Genomic DNA, 23,363 nt, shown 5'->3' with positions numbered 1-23,363 from the left:
AATATGAAAATAATTTTCAATAAATCTTTACAGATGTACCTGGGCCTTGCGATCCACCTGTAATTAGTAATATAACAAAGGATTTTATGACTGTTAGCTGGAAGCCACCAGCTGATGATGGTGGGTCCCCTGTGACTGGATACATACTTGAAAAACGTGAAACTAAAACTGTTAACTGGACAAAGGTAAACAGGAAGCCTGTCATAGAAAGAACTGTAAAGGCCACTGGACTCCAAGAAGGAACGGAGTATGAGTACAGAGTGACAGCACTGAATAAGGCTGGACCAGGCAAACCTAGTGGACCATCTAAGGCAGCATATGCTCGTGATCCTCAGTGTAAGTTAAAAACATTTATTTTGATTTTCTTCTGAAATGTCCAAATGCTTTTGCTCAGTATTATTGTTTAATGTATTCTATGTAACTTCCTATTGTTTTCATTCTCAGATCCTCCTGGTCCTCCGGCCTTCCCAAAAGTGGTTGACACAACCCGTAATTCTATAAGCCTGTCTTGGAGTAAACCAGCATATGATGGCGGAAGCCCCATTATTGGTTATCTAGTTGAAGTAAAAAGAGCTGACACAGATAACTGGGTCAGATGCAATCTGCCGAAAAACCTACAGGATACCCATTACATGGTAACTGGACTGTCAGAAAATACAGAATATCAGTTCCGTATTTATGCCGTCAATAAGATTGGATACAGTGATCCAAGTGATGTACCTGACAAACACCTTGCCAAAGACATTTTAAGTAAGTATTCTGGAAAACAAATGAACTTGCTGCTTTCAGTGAAGATTTATGAAGTAGATTTAGAAGCTTAAAGGAGGGGCTTGTCACAGCTTGTAGCAAGAGAACACAGGAGGGTATGGTAGCTGGGAGCCTGAAAGAGCTTGTTTTACAGAGTGTGGGAGGATTGGCAACTGAAGAGGAATGAGATTGGAATCATTTTTTAGGGCAGGTAGTGCCTGCTCTTCCTGTCTCCCCACCAGTAATTCTCCCACCTTCTTGGGTCTTCAAGATTTTTCCCTTTTCCCCCCAGCCCTCATTCAGACTATCCAGATCTCTCTCTCCTCTTCCTCAGGCCTTCAGTATCTCCTACCTTTCAAGGAATTTGGAGCCCAGCTGCCTATACTAAGACCTTGTGGTTTTCTGGGGTATCTTGCCCAATTTAATTGTATGGGGCTCTTGTCCCCCATTGACATTCAGGCTACTTCATCATTCACAACTAAATGAAGCAAGAATGTAGCACCCACCCAGAAATAGTTACACTTGCGCAGGATAAAAAAGTACAGGACAGGCAGCTGAGTTACAAGTTCCTTTCAAGATAAGGAGGAAGAGGGACTGATTCATATGATGGGTGGGGGGAAAAAAGAGATGTAGTTGATGAGAGGAGGAGGAAGCACTGCAGAAGAAGTTCAGTCTATCAATTATCTTGAAACTAGCTCAAAACCACCGTTTAAATAACACCAGCTGAGACACAGGAACAGGCCTTCCAATCAAGTACAATGCCAGTAAACTGGGACTTCTGCTCACAGCAATTTTCGTGCTATATTTAAATATTGAATTTATAATGTATACATCTTTTATTACAAATGCAGTTCCTCCTGAGGGAGATCTTGATGCAGAACTGAGGAAAGTACTTATATTACGTGCTGGAGTCACAATGAGGATTTATGTGCCAGTAAGAGGACGTCCACCTCCAAAGATTAGTTGGTCTAAAGTGAATGCCAACATAAGAGACAGGAAAGGGCTAGATATCAAGTCAACTGATTTTGACACTTTCCTACGCTGTGAAAATGTAAACAAATATGATGCTGGAAAATATGTCTTGACTCTGGAGAACAGCAGTGGCAAAAAATCATACACCATGGTTGTGAAAGTACTTGGTAAGTGCCAGAATTATTACTAATCTTAAGTATTAGTTATTTTTAAAATTAATGTAATACCAGTTAATATTTTCTATATTTTGATTATTAAATCAAATATTTATTTTGCATTCATATAGATACTCCCGGACCTCCTATTAATCTGATTGTAAAAGAAGCATCTAAGGACTCTGCCTTTATTTCCTGGGAGCCTCCTTTAATTGATGGTGGCAGTCCAGTCACAAACTATATTGTTGAAAAACGAGATGCAGAGAGAAAATCATGGTCCACAGTTTCAACGGAATGCCCAAAGACAAGTTTCAGGATAACTAATTTAGAGGAAGGGAAATCATACTTTTTCAGGGTGCTCGCTGAAAATGAATACGGCATTGGTGACCCCTGTGAAACTCGGGATGCTATTAAAGCTTCTGGTGAGAAAACTGAATATTGTTTTCCTACTTTACTTTTAAAATGAGCTTGTTTTTAATTTGTAATTGAGACTTACCAATGTTTTTATTCCTTCTAGAAACACCCGGCCCAGTTGTTGACCTAAAAGCTTTGGCTGTAACAAAGTCATCCTGCAGTGTAGCCTGGAAAAAGCCTATCAGTGATGGTGGAAGCCGTATCATTGCATACAGTGTTGAGATTATGACTTCTGATGATTCATGGCAAGAAGTTATGAGGTCAAAGAACCTCCAGTTTTCAATGAAAGACTTAACGGAAGGGAAGGAGTATACTTTCAGAGTAAGAGCACAGAATGATGCTGGATATGGAACTCCAAGTGAGATTACAGTTGTGGCAAGAGATGATGTTGGTAAGTATTTGTCCAAATTCATGAATACTCTCTTTCATTTATCCAAATTATATGATGCTTTATATATAGTGTCCATCATGCATTGATACATATCAGTTTAGTTTAGAACTGAATTAACATTTTAAAATTAAGGTTTTTATGCTCAAAAGAATAACTGATACCTTTTTATTTTGCAGTGGCACCCGATCTTGATTTAAGAGCTCTACCTGATTTGTGCTATTTAGCTAAAGAAGGTAGTAGTTTCCATCTTAAAATCCCAATTAAAGGAAAACCTGCCCCAACTGTAACATGGAAGAAAGGTGAAGACCAGGTACTCACTGAGACTGGAAGAGTTGCCTTTGAGTCTACAGCAGTTAACACTACTCTTTTGGTACGTGACTGCCAAAAAGGTGATGCTGGAAAATACACAATTACTCTGAAGAACAGTGCTGGCAGTAAGGAAGGCACTATTTCCATAAAAGTTGTTGGCAAACCTGGCATCCCAACAGGACCTGTGAAATTTGAAGAAGTCACAGCTGATGCTATAACCTTAAAATGGGGACCTCCAAAAGATGATGGTGGCTCAGAAATCACTAATTATATCATAGAGAAGAGAGATAATATAAACAATAAATGGGTGACATGTGCTTCTGCTGTCCAGAAAACTACATTTAGAGTTTCAAGACTTCATGAGGGAAATGAATATACTTTCAGGATCAGTGCTGAAAATAAATATGGAGTAGGTGAAGGCCTTAAATCTGACCCTGTGGTTGCAAGACATCCATTTGGTAATCATAAATTATAATCTTTTTCATTAAAAATTATGTAATCTTGATATTTCCTTTTTATGCTAATTTATTTTAACATATTTTCCAGATGTGCCAGATGCTCCTCCACCACCCAAAATTGTTGATATTAGGCATGATTCTGCATCTCTGACTTGGACTGACCCAAAGAAAACTGGCGGCTCGCCAATCACAGGTATTTGCCTTAAAACCTTCTCACCATTTTTCCCTCTAGCTCTTCTCTCTTTTTATTGAAAAGTAAAATAAAACTATTACTTTATTTGTTTTAATGTATCCCTTATTTATGTATTTTTAAAATTATACTTTTTTCATTCTTTTAATATATATGCTTGTTTTTAAAATAATAATAAAAAAATTAAAATTCAGTGAAAGTTAGGAAAAAAAAAGAAAGAGGACTTGTGACATTATAGCTGTTTCATGCACATATGGCCAAATCTTGTAAGGAAGGGACAATAGGTGCACCTATATACATTCATATTTGCATGCATAAATTAGCATTTGCATTCACAAATCATGTAACTGCATATATGTGTAATTTACATTCATATCTATTCCTTAATCTATCTTTAAATGTTCTTGCAACAGTAGCTGATCCAATCTTCCATACAGATACAGCAGTAGTATGATGGGCAGTTAACTGTGAAAATGAAAATTTTTATAATATTAACTGCTATTTTACATTTTACTATTCATCTTTGTAGGTTATCACCTTGAATTTAAAGAAAGAAATAGCCTTCTGTGGAAGAGAGCTAACAAGACTCCATTAAGGATGAAAGACTTCAGAGTAACAGGGTTAACTGAAGGTCTGGAATATGAATTCAGAGTGATGGCAATCAACCTGGCAGGAGTAGGTAAACCAAGCCTGCCATCTGAACCAATCGTGGCACTTGATCCCATTGGTAAGTCGTCAGAAGAAAAAAGAAAATTCTGTGGGTTGAAAAATATTGGCATTTGTTTTATTATTGTTTAATTTTGATTCTTTTTAAGATCCTCCTGGGAAACCTGAAGTTATCACTATAACTAGGAACTCAGTAACTCTCATTTGGACAGAACCGAAGTATGATGGTGGACATAAGTTAATTGGCTACATAGTTGAAAAACGTGACTTGCCTTCAAAGACTTGGACAAAAGCTAATCACGTGAATGTTCCAGACTGTGCATTTACTGTAACTGACCTTTTTGAAGGTGGGAAGTATGAGTTCAGAATTAGAGCAAAGAACACTGCTGGTGCTATCAGTCCTCCATCAGAACCTACAGGAACCATAATATGCAAGGATGAGTATGGTGCGTAGACCCTATCAAAAATATAGGGGAGTCAGTTGGTTTGTTAAATTATTGTTTAAAACATACTCTCTTGCTCTCTTTTCTGACAAACGTGCTTTTCTTTTACAGAGGCACCAACTATTGTTATTGATCCTACTTTGAAAGAAGGCTTGACTGTTAAAGCAGGAGATACCATTACAATGTCTGCTATTAGCATCCATGGCAAACCACTCCCAACTTCAGCATGGTCCAAAGCAGGAAAAGACTTTAAGCCTTCAGATATAGTACACATTGAAACAACTCCAACTTCCTCCACACTTAATGTCAAATATGCAGCCAGGAAAGATTCTGGTGAATACACAATCACTGCAAGCAATCCTTTTGGAACTAAACAGGAGCATGTGCAGGTGAAAGTTTTAGATGTACCTGGACCCCCTGGGCCTATTGAGGTCAGCAACGTCTCAGCTGAAAAAGCTACTCTTACGTGGTCAGCTCCTGCAGAAGATGGTGGATCACCCATCAAGTCTTATGTACTTGAAAAGAGAGAAACTAGCCGACTCCTGTGGACTTTAATTGCTGAAAATATTGAAACTTGCAGGCATGTTGTTAGCAAGCTCATTCAAGGAAATGAATATATCTTCCGTGTCTCAGCTGTGAACCAGTATGGCAAGGGTGAACCAGTACAGTCAGAACCAGTTAAAATGGTGGATAGATTTGGTAAGTAGAAAAGGTTAACATTTTAACCAAGTGCTCATTATAGTATTTCAAGGCTCACGTATGTTTCAAAAACTCTGTATTTTTTCCCTATTAGGTCCTCCAGGTCCTCCTGGAAAACCAGAAGTAACAAATGTAACTAAAAATAGTGCAGCTGTTACCTGGAAGAGGCCAATTGATGATGGTGGTAGTGAGATCACAGGCTACTACGTGGAAAGGAAAGAAAAGAAAGGTTTGAGATGGGTCAGAGTAACGAAGAAACCAGTTTCAGACCTTAGATGCAAAGTGACTGGACTCCTAGAAGGAAATGAATATGAATTCCGCGTCAGTGCAGAAAATAGAGCAGGGGTTGGACCACCAAGTGATGCTTCAAACCCAGTACTAATTAAAGATGCTGCATGTTAGTATCATGTCTTTACTGCAGAGTTCACCATAGAGTATTAATATTTTGGCTTCCTATAAAAACTCATGTCTAATATAATGTGGGGATTTTGTCTTTTTTTCATTACTTCAGATCCTCCAGGTCCACCTTCAAACCCACAAGTGATTGATACTACAAAGACCAGTGCTTCTTTAACATGGGGCAAGCCTCATTATGATGGTGGACTTGACATCATTGGCTACACAGTAGAGCATCAAAAGGAAGGAGAAGAAGAATGGGTAAAAGACACGACAGGAACTGCTTTAAGAATCACTGAATTTGTTGTTGCTAATCTCCAGCCAGGAGCCAAATACAATTTTAGAATCATTGCCATCAATGCTGTGGGTGCTGGTGAACCAGCACAGATTCCAAGTGTTGAAATCAAAGATCGGGAAATGGTTCCTGATTTTGAATTAGATGCTGAGCTGAGAAGAACACTAGTTGTTAGAGCTGGACTGAGTATTCGGATATTTGTGCCAATTAAAGGTCGTCCAACTCCTGAAGTTACATGGACGAAAGATGATATCCCACTTAAAGCACGTGCCAACATTGAAAATACAGACTCTTTTACTCTACTTATTATGACAGAATGTAATAGATACGATGCTGGAAAATATGTAATGACCCTTGAAAATGCTGCTGGTAAAAAAACTGGCTTTGTAAATGTAAAAGTCTTGGATACACCAGGACCACCAATAAATCTTAAGCCTAGGGAAATAACTAAAGACAGCATCATCCTGCACTGGGATATGCCTCTATTAGATGGTGGCTCACGTATAACAAATTATATTGTTGAAAAACGGGAAGCAACACGAAAGTCGTATTCAACTGTCACCACCAACTGCCAGAAATGTTCCCTTAGGATTCCTAATTTGGTTGAAGGATGTGAATATTACTTCAGAGTGCTGGCTGAAAATGAGTTCGGGATTGGTGAACCAGCTGAAACTGCAGAACCTGTAAGAGCCTCTGAAGCACCATCACCACCTGAGAGCCTCAATATTATGGATATAACAAAGAGCACAGTTAGCCTGGCTTGGCCAAAGCCAGAACATGATGGTGGTAGCAAGATCACTGGTTATATAATTGAAGCACAGAAAAAAGGTTCCACTCAGTGGACACACATCACAACTGTGAAAACATTAGACTATGTCGTGAAGAATCTAACTGAAAATGAGGAATATACTTTCCAGGTCATGGCAGTTAATAGTGCTGGAAGAAGTGATCCAAGAGAAAGCAGACCAGTTGTTGTTAAAGAGCAGGTGATGCTTCCTGAATTTGACCTCCGTGGAATTTACCAGAAATCAGTAATTGCCAGAGCTGGTGACAACATCAAAATTGAGATCCCTGTGCTTGGTCGTCCAAGACCAATTGTGACATGGAAAAAAGAAGACCAGCTGCTTAAACAGACACAAAGGGTAAACTCTGAAAACACTGCAACTGCGACCATACTAACCATCAATGAATGCACAAGAAATGATAGTGGCCGATATCCCCTATCAGCTAAAAATATTGTTGGAGAAGTTAGTGATGTGATCACTGTCCAGGTTCATGATATTCCTGGCCCTCCTACGGGACCAATCAAATTTGATGAAGTTTCATCTGACTTTGTAATTTTCTCATGGGAACCTCCTCAGAATGATGGAGGGGTACCAATAAGTAATTATGTTGTAGAAATGCGTCAGACTGACAGTACCACATGGACTGAGTTAGCAACCACTGTTATACGTACCATGTTTAAAGCTACTCATCTTACTACTGGAGTTGAGTATCAGTTCCGTGTTAAAGCACAAAACAGATATGGAATGGGACCAGCCATTTCTTCAGAGCCTGTAATTGCCAACTATCCATTTAAGGTTCCTGGGCCTCCAGGTACTCCTCAGGTGATTGCAGTCACAAAAGAGTCAATGACCATTAGCTGGAACGAGCCTATTACTGATGGTGGAAGTCCAATTTTGGGATATCATGTTGAAAGAAAAGAACGAAATAGCATTCTTTGGCAGATTGTAAGTAAAGCATTGGTGGTAGGCAATATCTTTAAATCAAGTGGACTTACTGATGGCATTGCATATGAATTCCGTGTTATAGCAGAAAATATGGCTGGCAAAAGTAAACCAAGCAAACCGTCTGATCCAGTGTTTGCTCTGGACCCTATCGATCCACCTGGTAAACCAATACCTCTCAACGTTACAAGACATGCAGTAACACTTAAGTGGACTAAACCAGAATATGATGGAGGTTTTAAGATAACTGGTTACACTGTTGAAAAGAGAGACCTTCCTAATGGTCGTTGGCTAAAGGCTAACTTTAGCAATATACTAGAGACAGATTTCACTGTAAGTGGTCTGACAGAAGATGCTGCTTATGAATTCTGTGTGATTGCCAGAAATGCTGCTGGTGCAGTTAGTCAGCCATCTGAGCCATCAGATGCAATAACATGCAGAGATGACATTGAAGCACCAAGGATAATGGTGGATGCCAAATACAAGGACACTTTAGTACTGAAAGCAGGTGAAGTTTTCAGACTTGAGGCTGATGTTGCAGGTCGACCTACACCAACCCTGACATGGACAAAAGATGAAAAAGAGCTAGAAGACACAGCAAAATTAGAAATAAAAAAGGCAGATTTCTCTACTGTTGTGATCAACAAAGATTCTGCCAGAAGAGATGGCGGTGCATATACACTTACTGCTTCTAATCCTGGTGGCTTTGCAAAGCATATCTTCAATGTTAAAGTTCTTGATAGACCTGGTCCACCCGAAGGGCCTTTGGCTGTGTCTGAGGTTACAAGTGAAAAATGCCTACTCTCATGGTTACCACCACTTGATGATGGAGGAGCAAAGATTGACCACTATGTGGTTGAAAAACGAGAAACCAGCAGACTAGCATGGACAAACGTGGCCTCAGAAGTTCCAGTAACTAAACAGAAGGTCACTAACCTATTAAAAGGCAATGAATATGTGTTCCGTGTCATGGCTGTTAACAAATATGGGGTTGGCGAGGTCCTGGAATCAGAGCCTATTCTTGCAGTAAATCCATATGTGCCACCTGATCCACCCAAAACACCTGAAGTTACAGCAATTACAAAAGATTCTATGATTGTCTGTTGGGGACGTCCTGATTCTGATGGTGGAAGCCCAATAACCAATTATATTGTAGAACGCCGTGACAGAGCTGGACTACGCTGGGTGAAATGTAACAAACGGGTTGTTACGGACTTACGCTATAAAGTATCTGGACTGACAGAGGGTCATGAGTATGAATATAGAATAATGGCTGAAAATGCTGCTGGAATTAGTGAACCAAGTCCAACCAGTCAATTCTATAAAGCTTGTGATACTGTGTTTAAGCCTGGTCCACCAGGTAATCCTCGTGTCTTAGACACTAGCAAGTCCTCAATTACAATAGCTTGGAATAAACCAATTTATGATGGTGGCTCAGAAATCACAGGTTATATGGTTGAGATAGCACTACCTGAAGAAGATGAATGGAAAATTGTAACTCCATCAGCAGGACTGAAGGCTACTTCCTTTACCATCACGGATCTCAAAGAAAACCAGGAGTATAAAATCCGAATATATGCCATGAACTCTGAAGGCATTGGAGAACCTGCCCTTGTTCCTGGATCACCAAAGGCTGAAGAAAGAATGCTACCTCCAGAGATTGAACTGGATGCAGAACTACGTAAAGTTGTCAATATCAGAGCCTGCTGTACTTTAAGACTTTTTGTCCCAATCAAAGGGAGACCAGCACCTGAAGTGAAATGGACAAGAGAACATGGAGAGTCTTTAGATAAAGCTACCATTGAATCAACAAGCTCTTATACTCTACTTACTGTTGGAAATGTAAACAGATTTGATAGTGGCAAGTATATATTGACAATAGAAAATAGTTCAGGGAGTAAATCAGCATTTGTAAATGTCAGGGTTCTTGATACACCTGGAGCACCACAAGATTTAAAAATAAAAGAAGTCACAAAATCATCTGTTACACTCACATGGGAGCCTCCTCTCATAGATGGAGGTTCAAAAATAAAAAATTATATCGTTGAAAAGCGAGAATCAACAAGAAAAGCTTATTCAACTGTTATTGCCAATTGCCACAAGACCAGCTGGAAAGTAGATAACCTGCAGGAAGGTTGCAACTATTATTTCAGAGTCCTAGCTGAAAATGAGTATGGAATAGGTCTTCCAGTTGAAACTCCAGAATCGGTGAAAGTGTCAGAAAGACCACTGCCACCAGGAAAGATAACTTTGCTGGATGTGACAAAAAATAGTGTATCCTTGTCCTGGGAAAAACCTGAACATGATGGAGGTAGCAGAATTCTGGGTTATATTGTAGAAATGCAAAGCAAAGGCAGTGAAAAGTGGGCAATTTGTGCTACGGTAAAAGTTACTGAAGCCACTATAACTGGACTGATACAAGGGGAGGAATATTCCTTCCGTGTTTCAGCTCAGAATGAAAAAGGTGTCAGCGATCCCCGACAACTGGGCATACCTGTTGTTGCAAAAGATCTTGTGATTCCACCAGCTTTCAAATTGTTGTTCACTACTTTTAGTGTCCTAGCAGGAGAGGACTTAAAAGTTGACGTCCCATTTGTTGGTCGACCCAAACCAGCTGTATTATGGCATAAAGACAATGTGCCACTGAAACAGACTACTAGAGTAAATGCAGAAAGTTCAGAAAACAGCACATTGCTAACAATAAAAGAAGCCTGCAAAGATGACGTTGGACCATATTTAGTCAAACTTACAAATTCTGCAGGTGAAGCTACTGAAACTCTTAATATTGTTGTCCTTGATAAACCAGGGCCTCCAACTGGACCAGTAAAGGTAGATGAAGTAACAGCAGATAGTATCACCGTTTCCTGGGAACCACCAATATATGATGGTGGCAGCTCTATCAACAATTATATTGTAGAAAAACGGGACACTTCTACCACTGTCTGGCAAATTGTGTCAGCTACTGTTGCCAGAACAACAATAAAAGCCTGTAGATTAAAGACTGGAAGTGAATATCAGTTCAGAATTGCAGCTGAGAATAGATATGGAAAAAGTACATATCTCACATCAGAGTCTGTTGTAGCCCAATATCCATTCAAAGTTCCTGGTCCACCTGGAACACCTTTTGTATCAGCTCACTCAAAAGATAGCATGGTGGTACAGTGGCATGAACCAGTCAATGATGGAGGTAGCAAGATCACTGGGTACCATTTGGAACGCAAAGAAAGAAATAGCATCCTCTGGGTTAAACTAAACAAAACATCTATTCCTGACAGTAAATTTAAGACAACTGGCCTTGAAGAGGGACTTGAATATGAGTTCAGAGTTTATGCAGAAAATATAGTGGGTATTGGAAAGGCAAGTAAAGTATCTGAATGTTATACAGCACATGACCCATGTGATCCTCCAGGTCGTCCAGAACCAATAATTGTCACAAGGAACTCAGTAACCCTTCAGTGGAAGAAACCTGAATATGATGGTGGAAGCAAAATCATAGGCTACATTGTTGAAAAGAAGGAGTTACCAGATGGTCGCTGGATGAAAGCAAGCTTTACAAATGTCATTGAGACTCAGTTTGCAGTAACTGGCCTAGTGGAAAATCAGAGGTATGAGTTCCGTGTCATAGCAAGAAATGCTGCAGGTGTTTTCAGTGAACCATCTGAAAGCTCAGGAGCAATCACAGTCAAAGATGAAGTAGAGCCACCTCGTATAAGTATGGATCCAAAATATAAAGAAGCAATTATAGTAAATGCTGGTGAGTCATTCAAGATTGATGCTGATGTTTATGGCAAACCATTACCTTCCATTCACTGGCTAAAAGGTGATCAAGAATTAGCAAACACGGTTCATTTGGAAATAAAAAGCACAGATTTTGCAACAAGCCTCAGTATAAAAGAAGCCATTCGTGTTAATAGTGGTCATTATGTATTGCTGGCAAAGAATGTTGCGGGTGAAAAAACAGCTTCTGTTTATGTCAAAGTTCTTGATAGACCTGGGCCACCTGAAGGGCCTGTTGATATAACAGGAATTACTGCTGAAAAATGTGTGTTGGCTTGGAAACCCCCACTACAGGATGGTGGTAGTAATATTTCACACTACATTGTAGAAAGAAGAGAAACCAGCCGCTTAGTTTGGACTGTAGTGGACTCCAATGTGCAAGCCCTTAGTTGCAAAGTTACAAAACTTTTGGAAGGAAATGAATATGTCTTCCGTATCATGGCTGTAAATAAATATGGTGTTGGTGAACCTCTTGAATCTGAACCAGTAATTGCAAAGAACCCATTTGTTGTTCCACTTCCACCAAATGCCCCAGAAGTCTCAGCCATTACCAAAGATTCAATGATTGTTGTATGGGAAAGGCCAGCCTCAGATGGTGGTAGTGAAATTCTGGGCTATGTTCTTGAAAAACGAGATAAAGAAGGCATTCGCTGGACAAGATGCAACAAGCGTTTGGTCAGTGAACTGAGATACAGGGTGACTGGACTTATAGAGAACCATGAGTATGAGTACAGAGTCTCAGCTGAAAATGCTGCTGGTCTTAGTGAACCAAGCCTACCTTCCACTTACTATAAGGCTTGTGATCCTATTTACAAGCCAGGTCCACCTAATAATCCCAAAGCGATAGATGTGACAAGATCTTCAGTTTTCCTTTCATGGGGCAAACCAATCTATGATGGTGGCAGTGAAATCCAGGGATACATTGTTGAAAAATGTGATGTAAGTGTTGGTGACTGGACAATTTGTACCCCACCAACTGGAATCAAGAAAACAAATATGGAAGTAGAAAATTTATTAGAAAAACATGAATATAAATTCCGTATCTGTGCTGTTAATAAAGCTGGAGTTGGAGAGCATGCTGATGTTCCTGGTTCTGTTGTTGTTGAAGAAAAATTGGAAGCTCCAGACCTTGATCTTGACCTAGACTTAAGGAAAATTGTAAATGTAAGGGCAGGTGGTTCCTTAAGATTATTTGTTCCTATTAGAGGGCGTCCAACCCCTGAAGTAAAATGGGATAAAATGGATGGTGAGATCAGAGAGGCAGCTATTATTGACATTACTAGCAGCTTCACTTCCCTTGTTCTTGACAATGTTAACAGATTTGATACTGGAAAATACATTCTTACTTTAGAAAACAGTAGTGGAATAAAGTCTGCCTTTGTCAGTGTAAGGGTACTGGATACCCCAAGTCCACCTGTTAACCTAAAAATTAAGGAGATCACCAAAGACTCTGTTTCATTTTCATGGGAACCTCCTTTACTGGATGGTGGCGCTAAAATAAAAAATTATATTGTTGAAAAGCGTGAAGCAACAAGAAAGGCCTATGCAGCTGTTGCAACAAATTGCCACAAGACCTCATGGAAAGTAGACCAACTTCAGGAGGGCAGCAATTACTACTTCAGAGTCACTGCTGAGAATGAATTTGGAATTGGCCTTCCTGCAGAAACCATTGACCCAATTAAGGTTGCTGAAGTTCCTCAACCTCCAGGGAAAATAACAGTTGATGATGTCACAAGAAATAGTGTATCGCTAAACTGGTCAAAGCCGGAACATGATGGTGGTAGCAAAATCTTACAATATATTGTTGAGATGGAAGTTAAGGGCAGTGACAAATGGTCAGAATGTGCATGTGTAAAAGCACTTGAAGCACTGATTACTAACCTAACTCAAGGAGAAGAATATCTATTTAGAGTAATAGCTGTAAATGAAAAAGGCAAGAGCGATCCACGATCTCTTGCAGTTCCAGTGGTCGCCAAAGACCTTGTTATTGAACCAGATGTAAGACCTGCATTCCACAGTTACAGTATCCAGGTGGGACAAGATCTAAAAGTAGAAATACCAATTTCTGGTCGACCTACACCAACTGTTACTTGGACAAAAGATGGCCAACCGTTAAAGCAGACAACAAGAGTTAACGTTAATGATTTGCCTAATCTCACTGTACTTAATATTAAAGAAACACACAAAGAGGACAGCGGCATATACGGAATCACAGTTGCTAATGTTATTGGACAAAAGTCTGCATCTGTTGAAATTATAACACTAGACAAGCCTGATCCTCCAAGAGGGCCTGTAAAGTTTGATGATATTAGTGCTGAAAGCATTACAGTATCATGGAATCCTCCACTGTATACAGGTGGCTGCCAAATCACCAACTACATTGTTCATAAGAGAGATACAACAACCACTGTATGGGAAACGGTTTCAGCTGCTGTTGCAAGAACTACCCTAAAAGTGACTAAACTGAAAACTGGCTCAGAATATCAGTTTAGAATATTTGCTGAAAACAGGTATGGACAGAGCTTTGCCTTGGAATCTGAACCAGTTGTAGCTCAGTATCCCTATAAAGAACCAGGTCCTCCTGGCACACCATTTGTGACAACAGTAACAAAAGACTCTATGGTTGTACAGTGGCATGAACCAATTAATGATGGTGGAAGTAAAGTTTTGGGTTACCATCTTGAGAGAAAGGAAAGAAACAGCATTTTATGGACAAAAATAAATAAGACCATTATCCAAGACATGCATTATAAAACAACTAACCTTGAAGAAAGCATTGAATATGAATTTAGGATTTCTGCAGAAAATATTGTTGGTGTAGGAAAAGCAAGCAAAGTTTCAGAGTGCTATGTAGCCCGAGACCCCTGTGATCCTCCAGGATGCCCAGAAGCCATAATTGTTAAAAGAAGCTCAATTACTCTACAATGGACCAAACCAGAATATGATGGAGGTAGCAAGATTACTGGTTATATTGTAGAAAAACGTGACTTGCCTGATGGTCGCTGGATGAAAGCTAGCTTCACAAATGTCATTGAAACTCAGTTCACTGTAACAGGGCTTACTGAAGATCAAAGATATGAATTTAGAGTTATCGCAAAGAATGCTGCAGGTGCAATAAGCAAACCCTCTGATAGTACAGGACCAATAACAGCAAAGGATGAAGTTGAGCTTCCAAAAATCTCAATGGATCCAAAATACAAAGATACAATTTTTGTAAATGCTGGAGAAATGTTCAAACTTGAGGCTGATGTCTATGGAAAGCCACTACCTACCATTAAGTGGTTCAAAGGAGATAAGGAACTTGAAGAAACTGCTAGATGTGAGATAAAGAACACTGATTTCAAGGCATTAGTTATTGTAAAAGATGCCATTAGAGTTGATGGTGGACAGTACATTTTACAAGCCTCTAACACTGCAGGAACAAAGTCAGTACCCATAAATGTAAAAGTATTGGACAGACCAGGTCCGCCAGAAGGCCCAATTCAGGTTACTGGAATTACTTCTGAAAAATGTTCATTGTCATGGAATCCCCCACTCCATGACGGTGGTAGTGACATTTCTCACTACATTGTTGAGAAGAGAGAAACTAGCCGCCTTGCTTGGACTGTTGTTGCTTCAGATGCTGTAGCCACAATGCTGAAAGTAACAAAACTTTTGGAAAGTAATGAGTATATTTTCCGTATAATGGCAGTTAACAAATATGGTGTTGGTGAGCCTCTGGAATCTGTTCCAGTATTTATGAAAAATCCATTTGTGGTTCCTGGTTCACCAAAGGCACTGGAAATTACCAACATCACAAAGGATTCCATGACTGTCTGCTGGAGCAGGCCAGATAGTGATGGAGGCAGTGAAATTATTGGTTACATTGTAGAAAAGAGAGACAGAGCTGGCATCAGATGGACAAAATGTAATAAACGCAGAATTACAGATTTGCGATTAAGAGTCACTGGACTAACAGAAGATCATGAGTATGAATTCAGAGTATCTGCTGAAAATGCTGCTGGAATTAGTGAACCGAGCCAAGCTTCTCCTTATTTTAAAGCTTGTGACCCTGTGTTCAAACCTGGTCCACCCACTAATGCTCATGTTGTAGATACCACCAAAAATTCAATTACACTTGGTTGGGGTAAACCTATTTATGATGGTGGTAGTGAAATCCAAGGATACATTGTGGAGCTCTGTAAAGCAGAGGAAGAAGAATGGACAGTAGCTACTCCACAGACTGGGCTGCGTGTCACTCGATTTGAAATTAGAAAACTTATTGAACACCAGGAATATAAAGTACGAGTGTGTGCCCTCAATAAAGTTGGTGTAGGAGAGGCTGCATCAGTTCCTGGAACTGTTAAACCAGAAGACAAGCTTGAAGCTCCTGAACTTGATATTGATTCAGAACTAAGGAAAGGAATATTGGTTAGAGCTGGTGGATCTGCTAGGATTCACATACCATTCAGAGGACGACCAACACCTGAAATCACATGGTCTCGGGAAGAAGGTGAATTTACAGATAAGGTTCAAATTGAAAAAGGCATAAACTACACACAACTATCCATCGATAACTGTGATAGAAATGATACTGGAAAGTACATTCTTAAGTTAGAGAACAGCAGTGGATCTAAATCTGCATTTGTTACAGTAAAAGTCCTTGACACACCAGGACCACCACAAAATTTAGTAGTAAAAGATGTTAAGAAAAATTATGCAGTACTATCCTGGGAACTACCCGCTAATGATGGTGGTGCAAAAGTAAAGAATTACGTGATTGACAAACGTGAGTCAACCAGAAAGGCATACGCAAATGTGAGTGCTAAATGTGGCAAAACAAGCTTTAAAGTTGAAAACCTTACAGAAGGAGCAACTTATTATTTCAGAGTTATGGCTGAAAATGAATTTGGAATTGGTATTCCAGCTGAAACTATAGATGCTATGAAAGCCTCAGAGCCACCTTTGCCTCCTGGGAAAGTCAGTCTCACTGATGTGACTCACACAAGTGCATCACTTATGTGGGAGAAACCTGAACATGATGGAGGTAGCAGAATTTTGGGGTACATAGTTGAAATGCAGCCTAAAGGAATAGAAAAATGGAGTGTTGTCACTGAGACCAAAGTGTGCAGTGCAGTTGTACCCGGTTTGAGTTCAGATCAAGAATATCAGTTCCGTGTGATAGCCTACAATGAAAAAGGCAAAAGTGATCCCAGAGCACTTGCAATTCCTGTGATAGCTAAAGATTTGACAATTGAGCCAAGTTTCAAGCTGATGTTTAATACTTACAGTGTCCAGGCTGGAGAAGATCTTAAGATAGAAGTACCATTTATAGGCCGACCCACCCCTAAGATTATTTGGACAAAAGATGAGCAGTCACTTAAACAGACAACCAGGTTAAATGTTCATGACACACCAACATCCACTATCTTACATATTAAAGAAAGCAATAAGGATGACTTTGGCAAATATACAGTAACAGCATCAAACACAGCAGGCACAGCTACAGAGCACCTGAGCATAATTGTACTTGAAAAGCCAGGCTCTCCACGAGGACCTGTTCGCTTTGATGAAGTTAGCGCAAACTTTGTTGTCTTATCATGGGATACACCAGATTATAATGGAGGCTGCCAGATAACCAATTACATAGTAGAGAAACGTGACACAACCACCACCACCTGGCAGATGGTATCAGCAACAGTTGCAAGAACAACAATCAAAGTGGCAAATCTTAAAACAAGTTCTGAATACCAGTTTAGAATTTGTGCTGAAAACAGATATGGAAAGAGCCCTCCACTGGATTCTAAGGCAGTTGTTGTGCAATACCCATATAAAGAACCTGGGGCACCTGGAACGCCATTTGTTACATCAGCTTCCAAAGACCATATGATTGTACAGTGGAACGAACCAGTTAATGATGGAGGAAGCAAGGTTCTTGGCTACCATCTTGAGCGTAAAGATAAAAACAGCATTCTTTGGACAAAGTTGAACAAGGCCCTCATTCCAGACACCAAATATAAAACAGATGGCCTTGAAGAAGGTCTTGAATATGAGTTCAGAGTTTCTGCTGAAAACATTGTTGGCATTGGTAAAGTTAGCAAAGTATCTGAACTGTATGCTGCCCGTGATCCATGTGATCCACCTGGCCGCCCAGATCCCATTGTTATTACAAGAAATTATGTCACAATAAACTGGAAAAAACCCGAGTACGATGGTGGTAGCAAAATAACTGGATATATTGTAGAAAAGAAAGAACTACCTGAAGGTCGTTGGATGAAAGCCAGCTTTACAAATGTACTGGAAACAGAATTTACAGTAACTGGTCTTGTTGAAAACCAAATATATGAATTTAGAGTAATTGCAAGAAATGCAGCTGGTAGCTTGAGTGAACCATCTGAAAGCACAGGGCCAATTACTGCTAGAGACGAAATTGAAGCACCAAGAGCATCTTTAGATCCAAAATACAAAGATGTCATTGTTGTTCATGCTGGAGAAACCTTTGTTCTTGAGGCTGATATCCATGGTGAACCTATTCCTGACATTACATGGTCAAAAGATGGAAAAGAGCTTGAAGAAACAACTGCAAGAATGGAAATTAAATCTACACTTCGAAGAACAACTCTCACGGTCAAAGACTGTGTAAGAATTGATGGAGGTCACTACTCACTTAAACTCAGCAATGTAGGGGGTACAAAATCTATACCAATCACAGTAAAAGTGCTTGACAGGCCAGGACCTCCAGAGGGTCCTTTGAAGATTACAGGTGTCACTGCAGAAAAATGTTACTTGGCATGGGCCCCACCTTTACATGATGGCGGTTCTAGCATCTCACATTACATCATTGAGAAGAGAGAGACAAGCAGACTTTCCTGGACACTAGTGGCATCTGATGTGCAAGCTCTTAACCACAAAGTAACCAAACTCCTTCCAGGCAATGAATATATTTTCCGTGTAATGGCTGTGAACAAATTTGGAATTGGAGAACCACTGGAATCTGAGCCTGTTGTGGCTTGTAATCCATACAAACCTCCAGGTCCTCCTTCAGTGCCAGAAGTTTCAGCAATCACAAAAGATTCTATGATTGTAACATGGGGTCGTCCAACAGACAATGGTGGAGCCGAAATTGAAGGTTACATACTTGAAAAGCGAGACAAAGATGGTATTCGATGGACCAAGTGCCATAAGAAAAGGCTAACAGACTTGCGGTTCAGAGTAACTGGACTTACAGATGGGCATTTCTATGAATTCAGAGTTTCTGCTGAAAATGCAGCTGGTGTAGGTGAGTCTAGTGAACCATCCATTTTCTATCGTGCGCGTGATGCACTGTATCCACCAGGCCCACCAAGTAATCCAAAGGTGACAGACACTTCCAGATCATCAGTGTCCCTCGCATGGAACAAGCCTATTTATGATGGTGGTGCTCCCATTAAGGGATATGTTGTGGAAGTAAAAGAAGCTACTGCTGATGAATGGATTACTTGCACACCACCAACAGGACTACAAGGAAAACAGTTCACTGTAACAAAACTTAAAGAAAACCATGAATACAATTTCCGCATCTGTGCCATTAACTCTGAAGGAGTCGGGGAACCTGCAACTATACCTGGTACAGTCATTGCAGCTGACAAAATAGAACCTCCTGAAATTGAACTAGATGCGGATCTCAGAAAAGTAGTCACTGTACGTGCGAGTGGTACATTACGTCTGTTTGTTACCATCAAAGGAAGACCAGAACCTGAAGTCAAATGGGAAAAAGCAGAAGGCACCATTAGTGACCGAGCTCAGATTGAGGTTACCAGTTCATATACAATGCTGGTCATTGATAATGTAAACAGATTTGACAGTGGTAGATACAACCTGACTTTAGAAAATAATAGTGGCAAAAAATCAGCTTTTGTTAATGTCAGAGTCCTTGATTCCCCCAGTGCACCGGTTAACTTGACAATCAGAGAAGTTAAGAGAGATTCAGTAGCATTAGCCTGGGAGCCACCACTTATTGATGGTGGAGCTAAAATTACAAACTACATCATTGAAAAGCGAGAATCTACTAGAAAGGCATATGCCACTGTTACAAATAACTGCACTAAAAATACCTTCAAAATTGATCAACTACAGGAAGGATGCATTTACTACTTCCATGTCTTGGCAGCAAATGAATATGGGGTTGGTTTGCCAGCAGAAACAGCTGAACCAGTTAAGGTTTCTGAACCACCGTATCCACCTGGAAAAGTAACTCTTGTAGATGTGACTCGCAACACTGCTACAATTACATGGGAGAAACCAGAGAGTGATGGTGGCAGTAAAATTACTGGTTATATAGTGGAAATGCAAACTAAAGGAAGTGAAAAATGGAGCACTTGTACCCAAGTTAAGACACTAGAAGCAACAATAACAGGCTTAAGTAAGGGAGAGGAATACACTTTCAGAGTGATTGCTGTTAATGAAAAAGGGAAGAGTGATCCAAGACAACTTGGAGTTCCAGTAGTTGCAAAAGATATTGAAATCCAGCCTTCTGCTGAACTTCTTTTCAATACTTTCAGTGTCAAAGCTGGAGATGATCTTAAGATTGATGTGCCGATCAGAGGTAGGCCTCCACCAACAGCTAGCTGGAGGAAAGATGGACATACTTTAAAAGAGACAACTAGGGTAAATGTTCAAACATCAAAGACTTCAACTTTGCTGACCTTCAAGGAAGCTTCAAAGGAAGATGTTGGAAATTATGAATTATGTATTTCCAACAGTGCTGGATCTAAAACATTTTCTATCACTGTAATTGTTCTTGACAGACCAGGACCTCCATCTGATGTACATATTGACAGTGTTAGCGCAGATAATGTAACTTTATCTTGGAAACCTCCAGTGTATGATGGTGGCTGCCATATTAGCAATTATATTGTGGAGAAGCGAGAAACTACCACAACAATATGGGATGTAGTATCTGCAGCAGTTGCAAGAACATCGATTAAAGTAGTGCATCTAACCACAGGATCTGAATATCAATTCCGTGTGTGTGCTGAAAACCGCTATGGTAGGAGCACCTATGTTGAGTTTCCCTCTGTTGTAGCAGAGTATCCATTTAAGCCACCCGGTCCACCTGGAACTCCTCAAGTAGTACATGCAACTAAAACTTTCATGACTGTAATTTGGCAGGAACCAGTCAATGACGGAGGTAGCAAAGTAATTGGATATCATCTTGAAAGGAAAGAAAGAAGCAGCATTCTTTGGACAAAAGTAAACAAAAGCCTCATAAGTGATACACAAATGAAGGTCACTGGCCTTGAAGAAGGACTAATGTATGAATATCGTGTGTATGCTGAAAATATTGCAGGAATAGGCAAATGCAGTAAATCATGTGAACCAGCTGCTGCAAGAGATCCATGTGATCCTCCTGGTCAGCCAGAAGTTACTAATATTACAAGAACATGTGTCTCATTGTCATGGTCCAAACCAGAATATGATGGTGGAGCTAAAATTACAGGATATATTATTGAGCGCAGAGAGCTACCAGATGGCCGTTGGCTAAAGTGCAATTTCATAAACATACAAGAAACTTTCTTTGATGTGACTGGACTTACAGAAGATCAGCGATATGAATTCCATGTTATTGCAAAGAATGCTGCTGGACTCTTTAGTGATCCATCTGAATCAACTGGACCTGTGACTGTAAAAGATGATGTTGATGCTCCCAGAATTATGATGGATGTCAAATTTAGGGACGTTGTTGTTGTTAAAGCTGGAGAGGTCCTTAAAATCAATGCTGATATTGTAGGACGACCTTCACCTGTGATTTCATGGACAAAGGACGGTAAAGAGATTGAGGAAAAAGCAAGAGTTGAAATAGTCTCAACAGATCACACTACTGCGATAACTGTGAAGGATTGCATTCGACGGGATTCGGGTCAGTATGTATTAACACTGCAAAATGTTGCAGGAACAAGATCTTTGGCTGTTAACTGCAAAGTACTTGATAGACCCGGCCCACCTGCAGGCCCATTAGAAATAACTGGCCTTACTGCTGAAAAGTGTCACCTGTCATGGGGACCACCCCAAGAAAATGGAGGTGCAGATATTGATTATTATATTGTAGAAAAACGTGAGACCAGTAGAATTGCATGGACACTTTGTGAAGGAGAGCTTAGAACAACATCCTGTAAAGTAACAAAACTACTTAGAGGAAATGAATATATCTTCAGAGTGATGGGAGTTAACAAATATGGTGTTGGTGAAGCTTTGGAGAGCTATGCAGTCAAGGCCCTAGATCCATTTACAGTTCCAAATCCACCTAAATCTTTAGAGATAACCAATGTGACAAAGGATTCCATGACCCTGTGCTGGGCAAGGCCCGACAGTGATGGAGGAAATGAGATCTCTGGATACATAATTGAAAGACGTGAGAAAAATAGCCTCCGATGGATCCGTGTAAACAAAAAACCAGTTTATGATCTAAGAGTTAAGTCATTAGGTCTTCGAGACAGATGTGAATATGAATATCGGGTTTATGCAGAAAATGCTGCTGGTTTCAGTCTTCCAAGTGACACTTCACCATTGATTCGGGCAGAAGATCCAGTTTTCATACCATCTCCTCCATCTAAACCTAAGATTCTGGACTCAACAAGATCAAATATAACAATTGGATGGACAAAGCCATTATTTGATGGAGGTGCCCCAGTTACTGGGTACACAGTGGAATACAAGAAAACTGATGAAACTGACTGGTCAATAGCTATTCAAAATTTAAGAGGCACAGAGTACACTGTAATTGGGCTAACATCAGGGTCTGAATATGTCTTCAGAGTAAGATCTATCAACAAAGTTGGTGCTAGTGATCCAAGTGATGTCTCAGAACCTCAGGTAGCAAAGGAAAGAGAAGAAGAACCTGCCTTTGATATTGATAGTGAAATGCGAAAGACTTTAATTGTAAAGGCTGGTGAATCTTTTACAATGACTGTACCTTTCAGGGGAAAACCAGTCCCAAATGTAATGTGGAATAAACCAGAGACAGATCTCCGTACACGAGCATCTATTGATTCTTCAGATTATTGTACCTCACTGACCATTGAGAAAGCAACAAGAAATGATTCTGGAAAATATGCATTAACATTACAAAATACCCTGAGCACAGCTACCTTGACCTTAGTTGTCAAAGTTCTTGATTCCCCTGGACCTCCATCTAATATTGCTGTAAAAGATGTAACAAAAGAATCTGCAGTGTTATCCTGGGATGTTCCTGAGAATGATGGTGGTGCTCTTGTGAAGAACTATTACATTGAAAAACGAGAGGCTAGCAAGAAGGCTTGGGTCACTGTAACGAACAATTGCCATCGCCTTTCCTACAAAGTTACCAGTCTTCAAGAAGGTGCTGTTTACTACTTCAGAGTCTCTGGAGAAAATGAATTTGGTGTTGGAGTACCCACTGAGACCAAAGAAGGAGTTAAAATAACAGGTTTGTTTCAACAATAAAAATACTTAGAGCATAAATTACATATATATGCTTAAAATATTTAACATAAAATAATTATTAGTTGTAATAATTACTTTGAAGTTGTTAATTTTTATACAGCACCAAAGATGTTCTTAAGGGTTTTACAAATATAAGAGAAAACCATTAATAATTTATACTTTAAATATTGCAATTATCTAAGTATAAAAAACCTATTCATATAGATTCCAATTAAAATATATACTTTTCTCAATTCAAATGACATTCTTGCCAAAGTAAAAAGAAAATGTATGTTGTATTAATTA

The 23,363-nt window shown here is 39.8% G+C and overlaps 1 protein-coding gene across 1 annotated transcript in view; it reads left to right on the top strand.

The window, feature by feature from the left end:
* TTN (titin) overlaps positions 1-23,363 on the top strand; it is a 311,927-nt gene that overhangs the window by 259,252 nt on the left and 29,312 nt on the right. Inside the window, exons 254-265 of the mRNA XM_043504858.1 lie at positions 34-336; positions 445-750; positions 1,599-1,886; positions 2,006-2,296; positions 2,392-2,679; positions 2,856-3,446; positions 3,535-3,639; positions 4,166-4,363; positions 4,452-4,748; positions 4,857-5,444; positions 5,539-5,841; positions 5,956-23,061. Of these exons, the coding sequence (XP_043360793.1) occupies positions 34-336; positions 445-750; positions 1,599-1,886; positions 2,006-2,296; positions 2,392-2,679; positions 2,856-3,446; positions 3,535-3,639; positions 4,166-4,363; positions 4,452-4,748; positions 4,857-5,444; positions 5,539-5,841; positions 5,956-23,061 (20,664 nt within the window). The remainder of the gene's footprint in view (positions 1-33; positions 337-444; positions 751-1,598; positions 1,887-2,005; positions 2,297-2,391; positions 2,680-2,855; positions 3,447-3,534; positions 3,640-4,165; positions 4,364-4,451; positions 4,749-4,856; positions 5,445-5,538; positions 5,842-5,955; positions 23,062-23,363) is intronic.

The sequence above is a fragment of the Dermochelys coriacea genome, chromosome 11 (genome assembly GCF_009764565.3).
Source record: "Dermochelys coriacea isolate rDerCor1 chromosome 11, rDerCor1.pri.v4, whole genome shotgun sequence".
Classification (NCBI taxonomy): Eukaryota; Metazoa; Chordata; order Testudines; family Dermochelyidae; genus Dermochelys; species Dermochelys coriacea.
Note: the sequence above shows the minus strand (reverse complement) of the source record. Positions and strands in the feature narration are given on the sequence as shown.